General features: G+C 42.6%; 2 protein-coding genes across 2 annotated transcripts; both read left to right on the top strand.

The window, feature by feature from the left end:
* Positions 1 to 2,986: 2,986 nt before the first annotated feature.
* On the top strand, positions 2,987 to 5,030 carry LOC132127160 (interleukin-1 beta-like). The gene is made up of 6 exons (XM_059538831.1): positions 2,987 to 3,145; positions 3,371 to 3,446; positions 3,539 to 3,719; positions 4,180 to 4,353; positions 4,446 to 4,582; positions 4,670 to 5,030. Exons 1-6 carry the CDS (start codon positions 3,093 to 3,095, stop codon positions 4,901 to 4,903), a joined length of 855 nt encoding a protein of 284 aa, XP_059394814.1. The 5' UTR covers positions 2,987 to 3,092; the 3' UTR covers positions 4,904 to 5,030.
* Positions 5,031 to 6,534: 1,504 nt separating this feature from the next.
* LOC132126952 (interleukin-1 beta-like) lies at positions 6,535 to 14,606 on the top strand. The gene is made up of 6 exons (XM_059538578.1): positions 6,535 to 6,706; positions 6,822 to 6,982; positions 12,181 to 12,283; positions 13,756 to 13,929; positions 14,022 to 14,158; positions 14,246 to 14,606. The coding sequence occupies exons 1-6, from the start codon at positions 6,535 to 6,537 to the stop codon at positions 14,477 to 14,479; spliced, it is 981 nt and encodes a 326-aa protein (XP_059394561.1). The 3' UTR covers positions 14,480 to 14,606.
* The last annotated feature ends 955 nt before the right edge of the window (positions 14,607 to 15,561 follow it).

A 15,561-nucleotide genomic window follows, 5' to 3' on the forward strand; every position in this document is an offset into this window, starting at 1 on the left:
GAAGAATTTATTTTCATAATAACCCAATTGTGGACATTCTTCCATAGACTGAAATAGTGAAATTAATTAATCCAGAACTTTTTATGTTTGACGTCAGAAGTTTCTAGAGGGCACTTAAGTCTGAAGTAATGAATTTAGGTAAAGGGTGCAGAGCCAGTGGTTTTATTTATTTATAGTTATTTGGTTATTTTTTAGTTATTTAGGCAGTGCTTAAATAACTAAAAAGGTGTTTTGTATTTTTGTGACTTGACAAAATCTCATTTTATAGGTACTGTATGTTATATATTTGAATGTTCTAATCTAAAGCATAGAAATAGCATAAAATGTTTGCAGATATTTACGAAACATACTAAGTTCACATACAAATTTTCTCTCTGTTTTTTACTTGGTCCGTGTGATTCCGCACACTGGTAAGTTCAATAGTACTATGGCACCCCAGGTTGTCAGCTGGCAAAAAAAAGCACAGGGTACTAAAATCAAAGTGACGTGACATTCAGCCAAGTATGGTGACCCATACTCAGAATTCATGCTCTGCGTTTAACACATCCAAAGCACACACACAGAGCAGTGAACACACGCACACACCGTGAACACACACCCGGAGCAGCGGGCAGCCATTTATGCTGCGGCGCCCGAGGAGCAGTTGGGGGTTCTGTGCCTTGCTCAAGGGCTCCTCAGTCGTAGTATTGCTGGCCTGAGATAGGAACCCACAACCTTAGGGTTAGGAGTCAAGCTCTCTAACCACTAGGCCACGACTTCACATTTCCCAGCCACCAACTTTAAAAGCATCGCCATCTGAAAACTTCTATGACCAGAGACATATTAAAATGTGGATAAATTACCTTACATTGTAAACTGTGCTTGTTACTGTTGTGTTTCCTCAATCTGGCAACCCGCATGAGAAACAACTCTCACTGGTGGTGCGAGGACCCTTTTGGAATTTCCCAGTTTCTATTTCATCTTCCTCTCCGGAATTAATTGCATTTTTGAGGGCCTAACCATGCTTGTTAAACTCATGAAGTTTTGCACACGCACCAGAAGTGAAACATTCACACCTGATATGGGTTTCTGAAATGTGTGTGGCAAAATGGCTCAATAGCACCACCTATAATATTTCAACGACGTGCCACTCAAGCTATATTCTCCTCGAGATTAAATCAGATTAATTCCAAATCTGGTCAGGGTAATCTAAAGCCCTTTGTGAGGGTAAATTGGAAAGATCTTGAGTTTTCATTGAAAATGTAATTTAAATTTGGACTGCAGTACCCATTTCAACCACTTAGCTACATTCTTTAGCTTTAAAAAAAATTTAAATTAACAAATGTCCCCATGACATAAATTTCAGCACTCTGTTCAGTTCAGTTTTTGGATTCACGCGGATTGCGCACAGAACACCGCACAAAATTGTGAACAAAGACTATTTTCAATTTTTTGGGGACATTTAAAGTCAGAAATTTGTGACATTCATTAAACGTTTCACTTGAATTGTTACGCAAATGGTATAATTTTACAATGTATTCAAACTGAAACATAATTTTGCACCCCACTGAATATCACAAACACAGTAATGACTTAAATAACCATCATCTTTCTCGATCTCATGTGGACACTTTTTGCAGACCCTGCTGTTGACCTCTCTGACCCCTGAATGTAATATTATGGGCTGTTATCTGGTCCTTGCAGTGGGGCTTGAACGAGTCACTGCTGTTTCAGGGATCATGTCTCAAATCAGTCTGGAGTGAGTTACTGTATGCACCCGAAAAGATTTACGTCTCCTCACAACACAAACAGTAAGACTGCATGGAGGACTGAGACTCAACAAGAAGACATTGTAGGTAAGAAACTGTCTTACATTTCTTTCAAGTACAAGTACATCTCAAAGATGAGTGTACAAGCTGTGTGTACATTTTGCTACAAATTGGTGCCAGTGGAGACAGGGGCTAGTTGTCACATGGGATTACATAAAAGTAATTTAAATGTTTTCAGTCTCATAAATTTGATCATGTGTAGTTCAAAACTGTTGAAAATTAGGATGATTTCTTCCTACAAACGAAAACTTCAGTTGCATCACATAGTATTGCAAAAGCAGTTGGAAACCACAAAAAATGAACTCACAAACAAAATAGCCAAACTGCGTAATGTTATATTTATTAAAGCCTGTAATAAGCTGTTTAATTGCATAATTTTCATTTTAACAAGCCTTATACATTTTTAGTAGTCAAGATACTGAGAAATAGTCACAAAAATGTATCACAGTTAATTTTTTACAAAACTATTTTTGTTACTGGATGCCTTGTGCAAAAATACTATTAAAATTATCTCATGCTTATCTTGGTTTTCTTGTTGGTAATTGCTCAAACAAACGCCTTTTAATAACTTTATCATAAAAAACAAATGCTTCTCTGCTTTTTTGTTTTTTTAAGAATTAGTCATAAAATATAATGCCAATGGCAATATTTTTCAAAGAATTGTAACTTTTAAAGAAACTTTGTATCTGTATACTTTCCTTTTTTAATATCTGATCATTTAAGACAGTCAAAATGTTTCAAAGTGACTCTTCATTTCATGAATGCAGAATCATAAACATTCAATGGAATTTTTCTATGTATTAAAATGCATTTTTGAATAAATGTTTAGATTCGGACAACTAAATTATCATTTTACCATCATTAGTGCATGCAAGCTCGTGCTTTACCTTTTCTTAGGAGAAAATGTAAATAATTAGCTTTACAGTTCTCTATCGTGACATGCAACAAAGGAAAGTAGGGAAGATTCTTTACAATTCCAAAGGAACACGTGGAACTGTAAAAATGTTATGTGGAAACGTAAAAAAAATGTATTCCTTTGATGGAATTGATTGCGTGATTCTTAGAAAGGGGAAATTCAGGCTGAAGTGTATAAAAAGCACACTTCCACTGTCAGAAACACATTCAGCTGAGACTCTCCCAAGAGAAACAACGATTTAACCAGCTCAGTAACTCCAGATAAATTACTGGTATGTGGCATACTATGTTCTTTTCACATGGCTCTTGTTTGAAAGTCAGATTTAAAGATAAAGTTTGTTATTTTCTCACTGTTTTCTCACTAGTTTTATGCTTTATTTTAGAACGATGGAATTCATTGGACACTATATTTTGCATTCAGAGTAAGTACCTGCTTGTTTTTTATAACTATATATATATATATATATATATATATATATATATTATTTTAATTAATGTATTATCAAATAGCTCTTGTCTAAATGATGATGCATTTAAAATAAAATCTGTAAATTATGCCTTTCCATATTTTTAATTAGCTTTGCTTTGCATTGGAATAATCTGCCTAAAACTCCTTTAATGATACATTTTGTTAATTTCCTAAACAGTGCACTCAAGAAAGACATAACTTACCCTGACAGTGCTGGCTTTGATGAACCGGACTGCCCAGATCTACAAGGCATGGTGAGTTGGTGGGCTGTTAAATATGCTTGTGGGTATGGTCTGATTAATATTAAGGCTTCTTAAAAATCACTTGTTGTTGTTTTTTTCTCCAGATGTGCCAATGCGATATGCATGAAGACATCAAACTGGAACCGTCTTCGCATCCTCACAGCATGAAGAAGGTGGTGAACATCATCATTGCTGTGGAAAGGTTGAAGCACATCAAAGAAATGTCTTCTGGCAAGTTTTGTGACGATGCGCTGCTCAACTTCATCTTGGAGAATGTGATCGAAGGTACAGTTAGCAAACTTTTAAGCAGCTTAAACTAACATCAGGTGGTTTGATAGTTGGTCAAGATGTTTAAAGCTGGAAGCAGCAGCAACAAACCTGTAAATATATCCAAACTTCATTTTTTATTAGTAATATGCATTGCTAAGAATTCATTTGGACAACTTCTAATGTGATTTTCTCAGTGTTTAGATTTTTTTGCACTCTCAGATTCCAGATTTTCAAATAGTTGCATCTCTGCCAAATATTGTCTGATCCTAAAAAAACCAAACATCAGTGGAAAGCTTATTTATTTAGCTTTCAGATGATGCATAATTCTCAATTTTCGAAAATTGACACTTAAGACTGGTTTTGTGGTCCATAGTCGCATATTATATTAATTGATTTAAAAAGGAAATTTGACTACCATAACGTTTAAGAATTTGCTCTCTTTTGATTGATCTTCACTGTCTTTTTATTTCCACAGAGCGTCTGGTGAAGCCGCTTAATGTGACACCGACTTACAGTAAGGCCAGTCGGACCCTGCAGTGCACCATTTGCGATAAGTACAAAAAGACTCTGGTGCAGAGCAACAAACTGACCAACGAAGATCTTCATTTGAAGGCAGTGACGCTGAGTGCAGGAAACATTCAATACAAAGGTAAATCTTCAACACAAGCTTTCACATGTAAATGCATGACTTCAGAAATGTCCTTTTGACATTACCCCCTACACATTTTTTGCTCCTTTCAGTTCGATTCAGCATGTCGACGTACTTATCCAGTGCTCCACAAAATAAGGGCCAGCCTGTGTGCCTGGCGATCTCCAACAGCAACCTCTACATTGCTTGTACCGAGTCTGATGGGTCTTCCCCCATCCTGATCTTGAAGGTCCGTGCACCACAAATACATTAACCTTCCCCAAGAAATTTTTCCACATTATAAAATGAGGATTTAAAGCGCTTTTTATTTTTTTAGGAGGTCAGTGGCCCCCTGAACACCATTAAAGTTGGTGACCCGAACGGGTACGACAGCCTCCTCTTCTTCAGGAAAGAGACGGGCACAGCTTACAACACTTTTGAATCTGTTAAATATCCTGGATGGTATATTTCCACCGCTTTTGATGACTGGGAGAGGGTGGAAATGATCCAGGTGCCAACTGACCGAACCACAAACTTCACACTTGAAGATCAACAAGCAATCCTGAGTTAAGAATCAGATTCGATCCAAAAACACATTTCCAGAGAGTATGTACCATGTACAGTTTATAATCTGGATTTGTTCAAACGTTGCAAACCTGAATGATTTTATGCATCTGTCTGGCTTTTTATAATCATTTTTATTTTTTTGCAATTTATAAGGTTTGTGTTGGGAATGGTAAATTCATGTTGAATTTTCCTGAAGTATGAGGAAACACTTTTGCCTTTGTGCTTAATTTAATTATATTTAATATTTATTTTAAATTATTTTTAAATCAAGATTATTTAAAACTGTACTGATTGTATCTTCTATTAAAATAAACCTATGATATGGATGTTACTTGGTGTTGTGTGGTTGATTAACTTTGATTAGTTAATAATATAAAGATTATTATTGTTACAAGATTGCTATTAAGATTATTAAATAAAGTGACAACAGAATATCAAAAAGAAAATCCAAACTCTTATCAGCTTAAATAAACTGCATTTATGCATTTTAAGGCACTATGTGGAGACACCAAAATAATGCAATTGACAGAAACACTAATTAATAAATTCTAAAGTTAATAGATAATTCATCCTACACTTAAATGCAATTAATTTATGCTTGAAGCATTGATTATTTATTTATTTATTTATTTTTGTGCATTGATGTCACTTTATTGATAATCTTATGTAAAATGTTACTTTTCAATGGATCTTGAACTTGGAACTTTATTTTTAATAATGTTTTGTTAGCTGAATTTATGCAGCCCAAAAATATCTACTTTATATGACATTAGCACAGAACTTTATATCATTTAACAATGAGACATTTTGAAATTTTATTAAACGAGACAAAATAAACTTAGAAATTTTACTCTGAAACATGGAGAAGTAAAAACTTACGCTAAATTTAAAAACTAAGTTTTGTCATAATTGTTAGTTTTATATATCAGGTCACAACTCCCTCTGCTGTTCTTGCTCTGGTCCTGACACAGAAAATAAGACACGAGCGCAATCATGCGGTAGAACGTTTCACTGCATACAGATGATTGACTGTATTACATCAAAACATAAGTGTCCTCAGTGTTGGATATGTTGTCTGTTATAGTTTTCCTCTTAGTTCATAATGTGACTGTGGCGGGGGAGGGAGGCGTGGTTTAGCAAAGTCTGCAACGGGAGAGCGAGTGAAGAGACGAGCGGCGGTAAGTGGTTCAGGTGAGAAACAAGTAACAGCTGGATCTCGTTGCAGTGATTGGCGTGGGGAACCAACATTTAAGGAGCGCGACAGCTGGCGAAGGACGAGAGAGACGGGGACTCGTGAGGGAACTAGAAGCTGGAAAGTGGCTCGGCAAGGACGGCAGTAGTGACTCCAGAGCAAGATTGTGAAGTGCGCGCACCTGCCGCGGGAAATTCTGTTAAATAAAATATCTCACGAGCCCCATACGCTGACCCTGGTCTCCTTCCTCTACCTCAATCGGACTTTCATTACACTAGTGTGAAAACCCGGGAGGAAGGAGAGCATTCGCCATGCAGACTCCGTCAGCTACATCATCCTCGCCATTTGCAGACATAATTTCTTCGCTCGCGGGCCTGCACCAAGAACACCACCAGGCCCTGCTGGACCTGCGGACCGACCAGGACCACCGGTTCCAGACTATGATGCGGGTCCAGCAGGAGGACCCCGAGCTGTTTCGGAGCTTGCTGGACCGGGAGGGATGGATGGGGACGGCCTCCCCCAGCGCCCCGCCCGCCCACATGCCGCTCACCAAGATGGGTCCCGCCAACGATCCGGAGGCTTTCCTGGACCTGTTTGAGCGGACGGCGGAGGCATGTGGGTGGCCGATGGACAGCTGGCCCATCCGGGTGATCCCTCTGCTGTCGGGGGAGGCCCAGAAGGCGGCCCAACAACTACCCGTCCCGAGCCTCCTGGTCTACGCCGACCTCAGACGAGCCATCCTCTAGAGGGTCGGCCTCAGCCCAGAACAACATGCTCCGGGACTCGTGCCGCAAATGGCTGCTGGCCGGGGACGGCGACGCCGAGTCCATCATCAACGCGGTGGTGCTGGAGCAGTTCGTCTCCCGCCTCCCAAAGAGGACCGCCCAGTGGGTCCATTGCCACCGCCCGGCGTCGCTGGATCTGGCCATCCAGCTGGCGGAGGATCAGCTGGCGGCATGCTCCGGGGTCGGCGAGCCCCTCCCTGCTGTCTCTCTCTCACTCTCTTCCCCTGTCTCCCCTTTCCCCCTCGCTCCGAAATCTCTCCCTCTCCCTAGGTCCCATTGGGTGGGGCCACCGAGGGCTGCACCCCGCTGGAGGGTGGCAATGGTGCCTGCGGCCGGGGCACGAGGTCCCGCACGAGGGATGGCCGCACCCCCGCGACGGGGGAGTTAAGACCCTCCGGCTGCTTCCCCACATCACTTCCCTGAGCCACTTCCCGCCACTGGGGCCGCGGGGAGACACGGGCCAGCCTTCTGGCGTTGCGGGGATCCGGGCCACTTTGTGGACAGGTGCCCGATGATGGAGGTGGGGACTCTGGTCCGGATCCCGGACGACCCGCAGGCTGCCCCCGATCAAGCCGGGCTGTACCAAATATCTGTGAGTATTAAGGGGGTACCTATCAGGCTCTGGTGGATTCAGGTTGTAACCAGACCTCCATCCATCAAAGCCTGATACAATCCGGGGCATTGGATACGGGCCGCATGGTTAAGGTGAGGTGCGTGCACGGGGATATAAAGGAATACCCATTAAAAGCCATAGGCATTAAATTTCGGGGCCAAAAGCATAGTGTGGAGGTGGTCGTTAGTCCGCGCCTCCGGCATCCGCTAATTTTGGGGATGAATTGGCCTGCGTTTCAACATTTGCTGGGGTGTTTGACAGCGGGTGCCGTCGGGGGAAAGAAACGGCCGGGGGGCGGGGCGAGCGCTCAGGTGGGAGAATCTATCCCAGGACCTAGCGGGGCTGTCCCAGGGGAACCGAGCGGCGTGGCGAGGCTAAACCTTGCCAGCCGCGATGACTTCCCCCTGGAACAATCCCGGGACGAGACGCTTAAGCATGCCTTCGAGCAGGTTCGCTCGATTGATGGGCGGGTCCTCCACCCTGAGCGTCCGCTATCCCACCCGTATTTTGCCGTTATTAAAGACAGGTTGTATCGAGTGACCCATGGCGCTCAGACAAATGAAGATACAACCCAGCTGTTAGTACCGCAGAGCTGTCGGGAAATGCTTTTCCAGACGGCGCATTGTAATCCTATGGAAGGGCACTTAGGAGTAGCAGCAACACTAAATCGTCTATCGACCCGATTCTTTTGGCCGGGCATTCACGAGAACGTGCGCAGGTGGTGCGCGTCTTGTCGGGAATGTCAGTTGGTAAACCCACCGGCCGTTCCAAAAGCGCCTTTGCGCCCTATTCCTCTAGTGCAGGTCCCCTTCGAGCGAATTGGTATGGACCTGATGGGGCCGTTAGAGCGATCCGCACGGGGACACCGTTTCGCGTTGGTCTTAGTGGATTACGCGACACGGTATCCTGAAGCAGTGGCGCTCTGCAACATCTCGGCAAAGAGTGTGGCGGACGCCTTGTTTCGTTTAATCTCCCACGTGGGAATCCCAAAGGAGATTCTCACGGACCAGGGCACCGCGTTTATGTCACGTACGTTAAGCAAATTGTACGGATTGTTGGGCATTAAAGCGGTGCGTACCAGCGTCTATCACCCACAAACGGACGGTCTGGTCGAACGGTTTAATCGCACATTAAAAACCATGATCCGGAAGTTCGTACAAGAAGATGCAAAAAATTTGGGACCGTTTGCTAGAACCCCTCTTATTTGCTGTGCGCGAGGTCCCCCAAGCCTCCACAGGGTTTTCCCCCTTCGAGCTTCTCTATGGACGTCAGCCCCGGGGGGTGCTAGACGTCCTGAGAGAGACTTGGGAGGACGGACACTCGGATAGCAAAAATGAAATTCAATATGTCCTGGACCTGCGCGCAAAACTCCATACACTGGGGCGGCTCTCTATGGAGAATTTGCTCCAGGCCCAGGTCAGACAAAGCCAACTATATAACCGGGGAGCTAAGCTGCGAGAATTTACACCGGGAGATAAAGTGCTCGTATTACTGCCAACCTCTAGCTCCAAATTGTTAGCCAAGTGGCAAGGACCCTTTGAGGTCACACGGCGGATAGGAGATCTAAATTATGAGGTAGTACGGACAGATAGAGGCGACTCACGGCAAATCTACCACCTCAACCTCCTTAAAAAATGGAGCGGGGAGGAGTCAGTGTTGCTAGCGACGGTAGTGAGTGGGGAGGAGGATCTCGGGCCAGAAGCGATTATTAAAGGAAAACCCCTCGCACTGGCCCTAGGAGGGGACCACCTCTCGCCCTCGCAGCTCACTGACATCGCGCGGTTGCAGGTAGAATTTGCGGACGTGTTTTCGCCCCTACCCGGTCGTATGGACCTGATTCAGCACCAAATTGAGACAGAGCCGGGTGTCGTAATTCGCAGCCGGCCGTATAGATTGCCTGAACACAAAAAAAGGTAGTTCAGACTGAATCAGAGGACCCCAGATGACGCTAACCTTGAATCAACAAACAGAACTAACAAATATTGCTACATGTGTGACTGCATCATATAATTACTATTAATTAATGATATTGATAGTTCATCATCTAGCTGACTACGTCTTGTATTATTATTTTTATTTTTCTAAAATCCTGTCAAACGTGCACAAACTACTAGCTACTACTAAATATTGTAGAAACATAATTTTCTGTAAAGTTGCTTTGTAACGATTTGTATTGTAAAAAGCGCTATACAAATAAACTTGAATTGAATTGAATTGAATTAGAGGCCATGCTGGGGATGGGGGTAATCGAGGAGTCACACAGCGATTGGGCGAGCCCGATAGTTTTGGTGCCCAAAACGGATGGCTCGGTACAGTTCTGTGTAGACTATCGCAGGGTGAATGCAGTTTCTAAATTTGACGCTTATCCAATGCCGCGAATTGACGAGTTGCTCGATCGGTTAGGCACGGCTCGTTTTTATTCGACATTGGACTTAACCAAAGGATACTGGCAGATCCCCTCATCTCCCATGTCCAAAGAAAAGACAGCCTTCACCACGCCGTTCGGATTAGACCAATTTGTTACGCTTCCGTTCGGCTTGTTCGGGGCCCCGGCTACGTTTCAGCGCCTCATGGATCGAGTGCTGCGGCCCCATGCTGCATATGCCGCAGCCTACCTGGATGATATTATCATCTATAGTGGGGACTGGCAGCGGCATATGGAGCATGTGAGGGCGGTCCTCAGGGCGCTGAGACGGGCAGGGCTAACGGCCAACCCGAAGAAGTGCGCAGTTGGGCGGGTGGAGGTAAAGTATCTGGGCTTCCACTTGGGCCACGGGCAGGTGCGTCCCCAAATTGATAAGACGGCAGCAATTGCAACCTGTCCCAGGCCCAAGACCAAAAAGGAGGTGAGGCAGTTCTTGGGGCTGGCGGGATATTATAGGAGGTTTATTCCTCATTATTCGGACCTCACCAGCCCGTTGACTGAGCGCACTAAAAAGGAGGTACCGGATACGGTCCAATGGACGGAGCAGTGCCAATGGGCCTTTACCCGACTTAAGGCGGCCCTGTGCGGCGGGCCGCTCCTGCACTCTCCTAATTTTACTCTCCCCTTTCTTTTGCAGACCGACGCGTCGGACAGGGGGCTGGGCGCGGTCCTGTCCCAGGAGGTGGGAGGGGAGGACCGCCCGGTGCTGTACATTAGTCGAAAGCTCTCAAAGAGGGAGACTAAGTACAGCACCATAGAGAAGGAGTGTTTGGCCATCAGGTGGGCGGTTCTCACCTTTCGTTACTACCTCCTGGGACGGGAGTTCACCCTCTGCTCGGACCACGCGCCCCTCCAGTGGCTCCACCGCATGAAGGATACCAACGCGCGAATCACCCGTTGGTATCTAGCTTTACAGCCGTTTAAGTTCAAGGTGATTCACAGGCCGGGGGCGCAGATGGCTGTGGCCAACTTCCTCTCCAGGAATGGGGGGGGGGGGGGGGGGGGGGCTGAAGGCCGGATGGCTCCCCGGCCTGAGTCGGGCGGTGGGGGTATGTGGCGGGGGAGGCGTGGTTTAGCGAAGGGTCTCATCGTCCCTGTTTGTTTGTGTACTCAGATTCATATCATCTCATTAAACTTGTTAACTTGCATTTGCTTCCAGACTGTCCTTTCACCCACCGTCACATAACGATCTCACCGGTGTCTCCCACTGCGCCCATCGCACCGCCTGCGCCGTCCGTCCCCCGGTAGATTCCCCAGGACCACTTCCGGCCAGAGCCGCGACTTCCGGCACCGGAGAACTATGCGGGTGAGCCAGCGTTTTGGAGAGACTTTCTAACCAAGTGTTCGATGCATTTCGCCCTACAGCCCCGCACTTTCGCTACTGAAGAGTCTAAAGTAGCTTTCACGCTCACACTTTATCTGGCAAGGCTGCCTTATGGGGGACGGCGGTGTGGGAGAATCAACACCCGTGTTGTGCCTCGTTCCACGCTCTATCAGAAGAGATGAGGAGAGTCTTCGACCGGACCGCGACCGGCAGGGAGGCCGCCCATCGCCTCTCGGAACTCCGGCAAGGATCTTCTTCCGTCACCGACTACTCCATCGAGTTCCGCACCCTGGCGGCCGCGTGCCAGTGGAACAAGGCGGCGCAGTGGGATAGATTCCTGCATGGGTTATCCGACCGTGTTCAGCAGGAGATCTACCTCCTCGAGCTGCCCCCTACTCTCAATGGATTAATTGAACTGGCGTTGCGAGTTGACGCAAGGTTTAATCGCCTGGGCCGCCAAACCAGTCCTTCAAGATCTACCATCTGTGCAAGTGATGGAATGCTACATTTCTCCAAATCTGATGAAGAAACAAACTCATCTACATCTTGGATGACCTGAGGTGAGTACATTTTCAGCAAATGTTCATTTTTGGGTGAGCTCTTCCTTTAAAGCACTCTGTTCAGTTTTTGGATTCAATTTTTTGAGGACATTTAAAGTCAGAAGTTTGTGACATTCATTAAACGTTTCACTTGAATTGTTACGCAAATGGTATAATTTTACAATGTATTCAAACTGAAACATAATTTTGCACCCCACTGAATATCACAAACACAGAAATGACTTAAATAACCATCATCTTTCTCGATCTCATGTGGACACTTTTTGCAGACCCTGCTGTTGACCTCTCTGACCCCTGAATGTAATATTATGGGCTGTTATCTGGTCCTTGCAGTGGGGCTTGAACGAGTCACTGCTGTTTCAGGGATCATGTCTCAAATCAGTCTGGAGTGAGTTACTGTATGCACCCGAAAAGATTTACGTCTCCTCACAACACAAACAGTAAGACTGCATGGAGGACTGAGACTCAACAAGAAGACATTGTAGGTAAGAAACTGTCTTACATTTCTTTCAAGTACAAGTACATCTCAAAGATGAGTGTACAAGCTGTGTGTACATTTTGCTACAAATTGGTGCCAGTGGAGACAGGGGCTAGTTGTCACATGGGATTACATAAAAGTAATTTAAATGTTTTCAGTCTCATAAATTTGATCATGTGTAGTTCAAAAATGTTGAAAATTAGGATGATTTCTTCCTACAAACGAAAACTTCAGTTGCATCACATAGTATTGCAAAAGCAGTTGGAAACCACAAAAAATGAACTCACAAACAAAATAGCCAAACTGCGTAATGTTATATTTATTAAAGCCTGTAATAAGCTGTTTAATTGCATAGTTTTCATTTTAACAAGCCTTATACATTTTTAGTAGTCAAGATACTGAGAAATAGTCACAAAAATGTATCACAGTTAATTTTTTACAAAACTATTTTTGTTACTGGATGCCTTGTGCAAAAATACTATTAAAATTATCTCATGCTTATCTTGGTTTTCTTGTTGGTAATTGCTCAAACAAACGCCTTTTAATAACTTTATCATAAAAAACAAATGCTTCTCTGCTTTTTTGTTTTTTAAGAATTAGTCATAAAATATAATGCCAATAGCAATATTTTTCAAAGAATAGTAACTTTTAAAGAAACTTTGTATCTGTATACTTTCCTTTTTAATATCTGATCATTTAAGACAGTCAAAACGTTTCAAAGTGACTCTTCATTTCATGAATGCAGAATCATAAACATTCAATGGAATTTTTCTATGTATTAAAATGCATTTTTGAATAAATGTTTAGATTCGGACAACTAAATTATCCTTTTACCATCATTAGTGCATGCAAGCTCGTGCTTTACCTTTTCTTAGGAGAAAATGTAAATAATTAGCTTTACAGTTCTCTATCGTGACATGCAACAAAGGAAAGTAGGGAAGATTCTTTACAATTCCAAAGGAACACGTGCAACTTTAAAAATGTTATGTGGAAACGTAAAAAATTTTACTCCTTTGATGGAATTGATTGCGTGATTCTTAGAAAGGGGAAATTCAGGCTGAAGTGTATAAAAAGCACACTTCCACTGTCAGAAACACATTCAGCTGAGACTCTCCCAAGAGAAACAACGATTTAACCAGCTCAGTAACTCCAGATAAATTACTGGTATGTGGCATACTATGTTCTTTTCACATGGCTCTTGTTTGAAAGTCAGCTTTAACTCTCAGATTCCAGATTTTCAAATAGTTGCATCTCTGCCAAATATTGTCTGATCCTAATAAACCAAACATCAGTGAAAAGCTTATTTATTCAGCTTTCAGATGATGTATAATTCTCAATTTCGAAAAATTGACACTTAAGACTGGTTTTGTGGTCCAGTCGCATATTATATTAATTGATTTAAAAAGGAAATTTGACTACCATAACGTTTAAGAATTTGCTCTCTTTTGATTGATCTTCACTGTCTTTTTATTTCCACAGAGCGTCTGGTGAAGCCACTTAATGTGACACCGACTTACAGTAAGGCCAGTCGGACCCTGCAGTGCACCATTTGCGATAAGTACAAAAAGACTCTGGTGCAGAGCAACAAACTGACCAACGAAGATCTTCATTTGAAGGCAGTGACGCTGAGTGCAGGAAACATTCAATACAAAGGTAAATCTTCAACACAAGCTTTCACATGTAAATGCATGACTTCAGAAATGTCCTTTTGACATTACCCCCTACACATTTTTTGCTCCTTTCAGTTCGATTCAGCATGTCGACGTACTTATCCAGTGCTCCACTAAATAAGGGCCAGCCTGTGTGCCTGGCGATCTCCAACAGCAACCTCTACATTGCTTGTACCGAGTCTGATGGGTCTTCCCCCATCCTGATCTTGAAGGTCCGTGCACCACAAATACATTAACCTTCCCCAAGAAATTTTTCCACATTATAAAATGAGGATTTAAAGCGCTTTTTATTTTTTTAGGAGGTCAGTGGCCCCCTGAACACCATTAAAGTTGGTGACCCGAACGGGTACGACAGCCTCCTCTTCTTCAGGAAAGAGACGGGCACAGCTTACAACACTTTTGAATCTGTTAAATATCCTGGATGGTATATTTCCACCGCTTTTGATGACTGGGAGAGGGTGGAAATGATCCAGGTGCCAACTGACCGAACCACAAACTTCACACTTGAAGATCAACAAGCAATCCTGAGTTAAGAATCAGATTCGATCCAAAAACACATTTCCAGAGAGTATGTACCATGTACAGTTTATAATCTGGATTTGTTCAAACGTTGCAAACCTGAATGATTTTATGCATCTGTCTGGCTTTTTATAATCATTTTTATTTTTTTGCAATTTATAAGGTTTGTGTTGGGAATGGTAAATTCATGTTGAATTTTCCTGAAGTATGAGGAAACACTTTTGCCTATGTGCTTAATTTAATTATATTTAATATTTATTTTAAATTATTCTTAAATCAAGATTATTTAAAACTGTACTGATTGTATCTTCTATTAAAATAAACCTATGATATGGATGTTACTTGGTGTTGTGTGGTTGATTAACTTTGATTAGTTAATAATACAAAGATTATTATTGTTACAAGATTGCTATTAAGATTATTAAATAAAGTGACAACAGAATATCAAAAAGAAAATCCAAACTCTTATCAGCTTAAATAAACTGCATTTATGCATTTTAAGGCACTATGTGGAGACACCAAAATAATGCAATTGACAGAAAACACTAATTAATAAATTCTACAGTTAATAGATAATTAACTTGCATTCATCCTACACTTAAATGCAATTAATTTATGCTTGAAGCATTGATTATTTATTTATTTATTTTTGTGCATTGATGTCACTTTATTGATAATCTTATGTAAATTGTTACTTTTCAATGGATCTTGAACTTGGAACTTCATTTTTAATAATGTTTTGTTAGCTGAATTTATGCAGCCCAAAAATAGCTACTTTATATGACATTAGCACAGAACTTTATATCATTTAACAATGAGACATTTTGAAATTTTATTAAACGAGACAAAATAAACTTAGAAATTTTACTCTGAAACATGGAGAAGTAAAAACTTACGCTAAATTTAAAAACTAAGTTTTGTTATAATTGTTAGTTTCATATATCAGGTCAACACTCCCTCTGCTGTTCTTTCTCTGGTCCTGACACAGAAAATAAGACACGAGCGCAATCATGCGGTAGAACGTTTCACTGCATACAGATGATTGACTGTATTACATCAAAACATAAGTGTCCTCAGTGTTGGATATGTTGTCTGT

This window comes from Carassius carassius, chromosome 45, assembly GCF_963082965.1.
Source record: "Carassius carassius chromosome 45, fCarCar2.1, whole genome shotgun sequence".
NCBI lineage: Eukaryota > Metazoa > Chordata > Actinopteri > Cypriniformes > Cyprinidae > Carassius > Carassius carassius.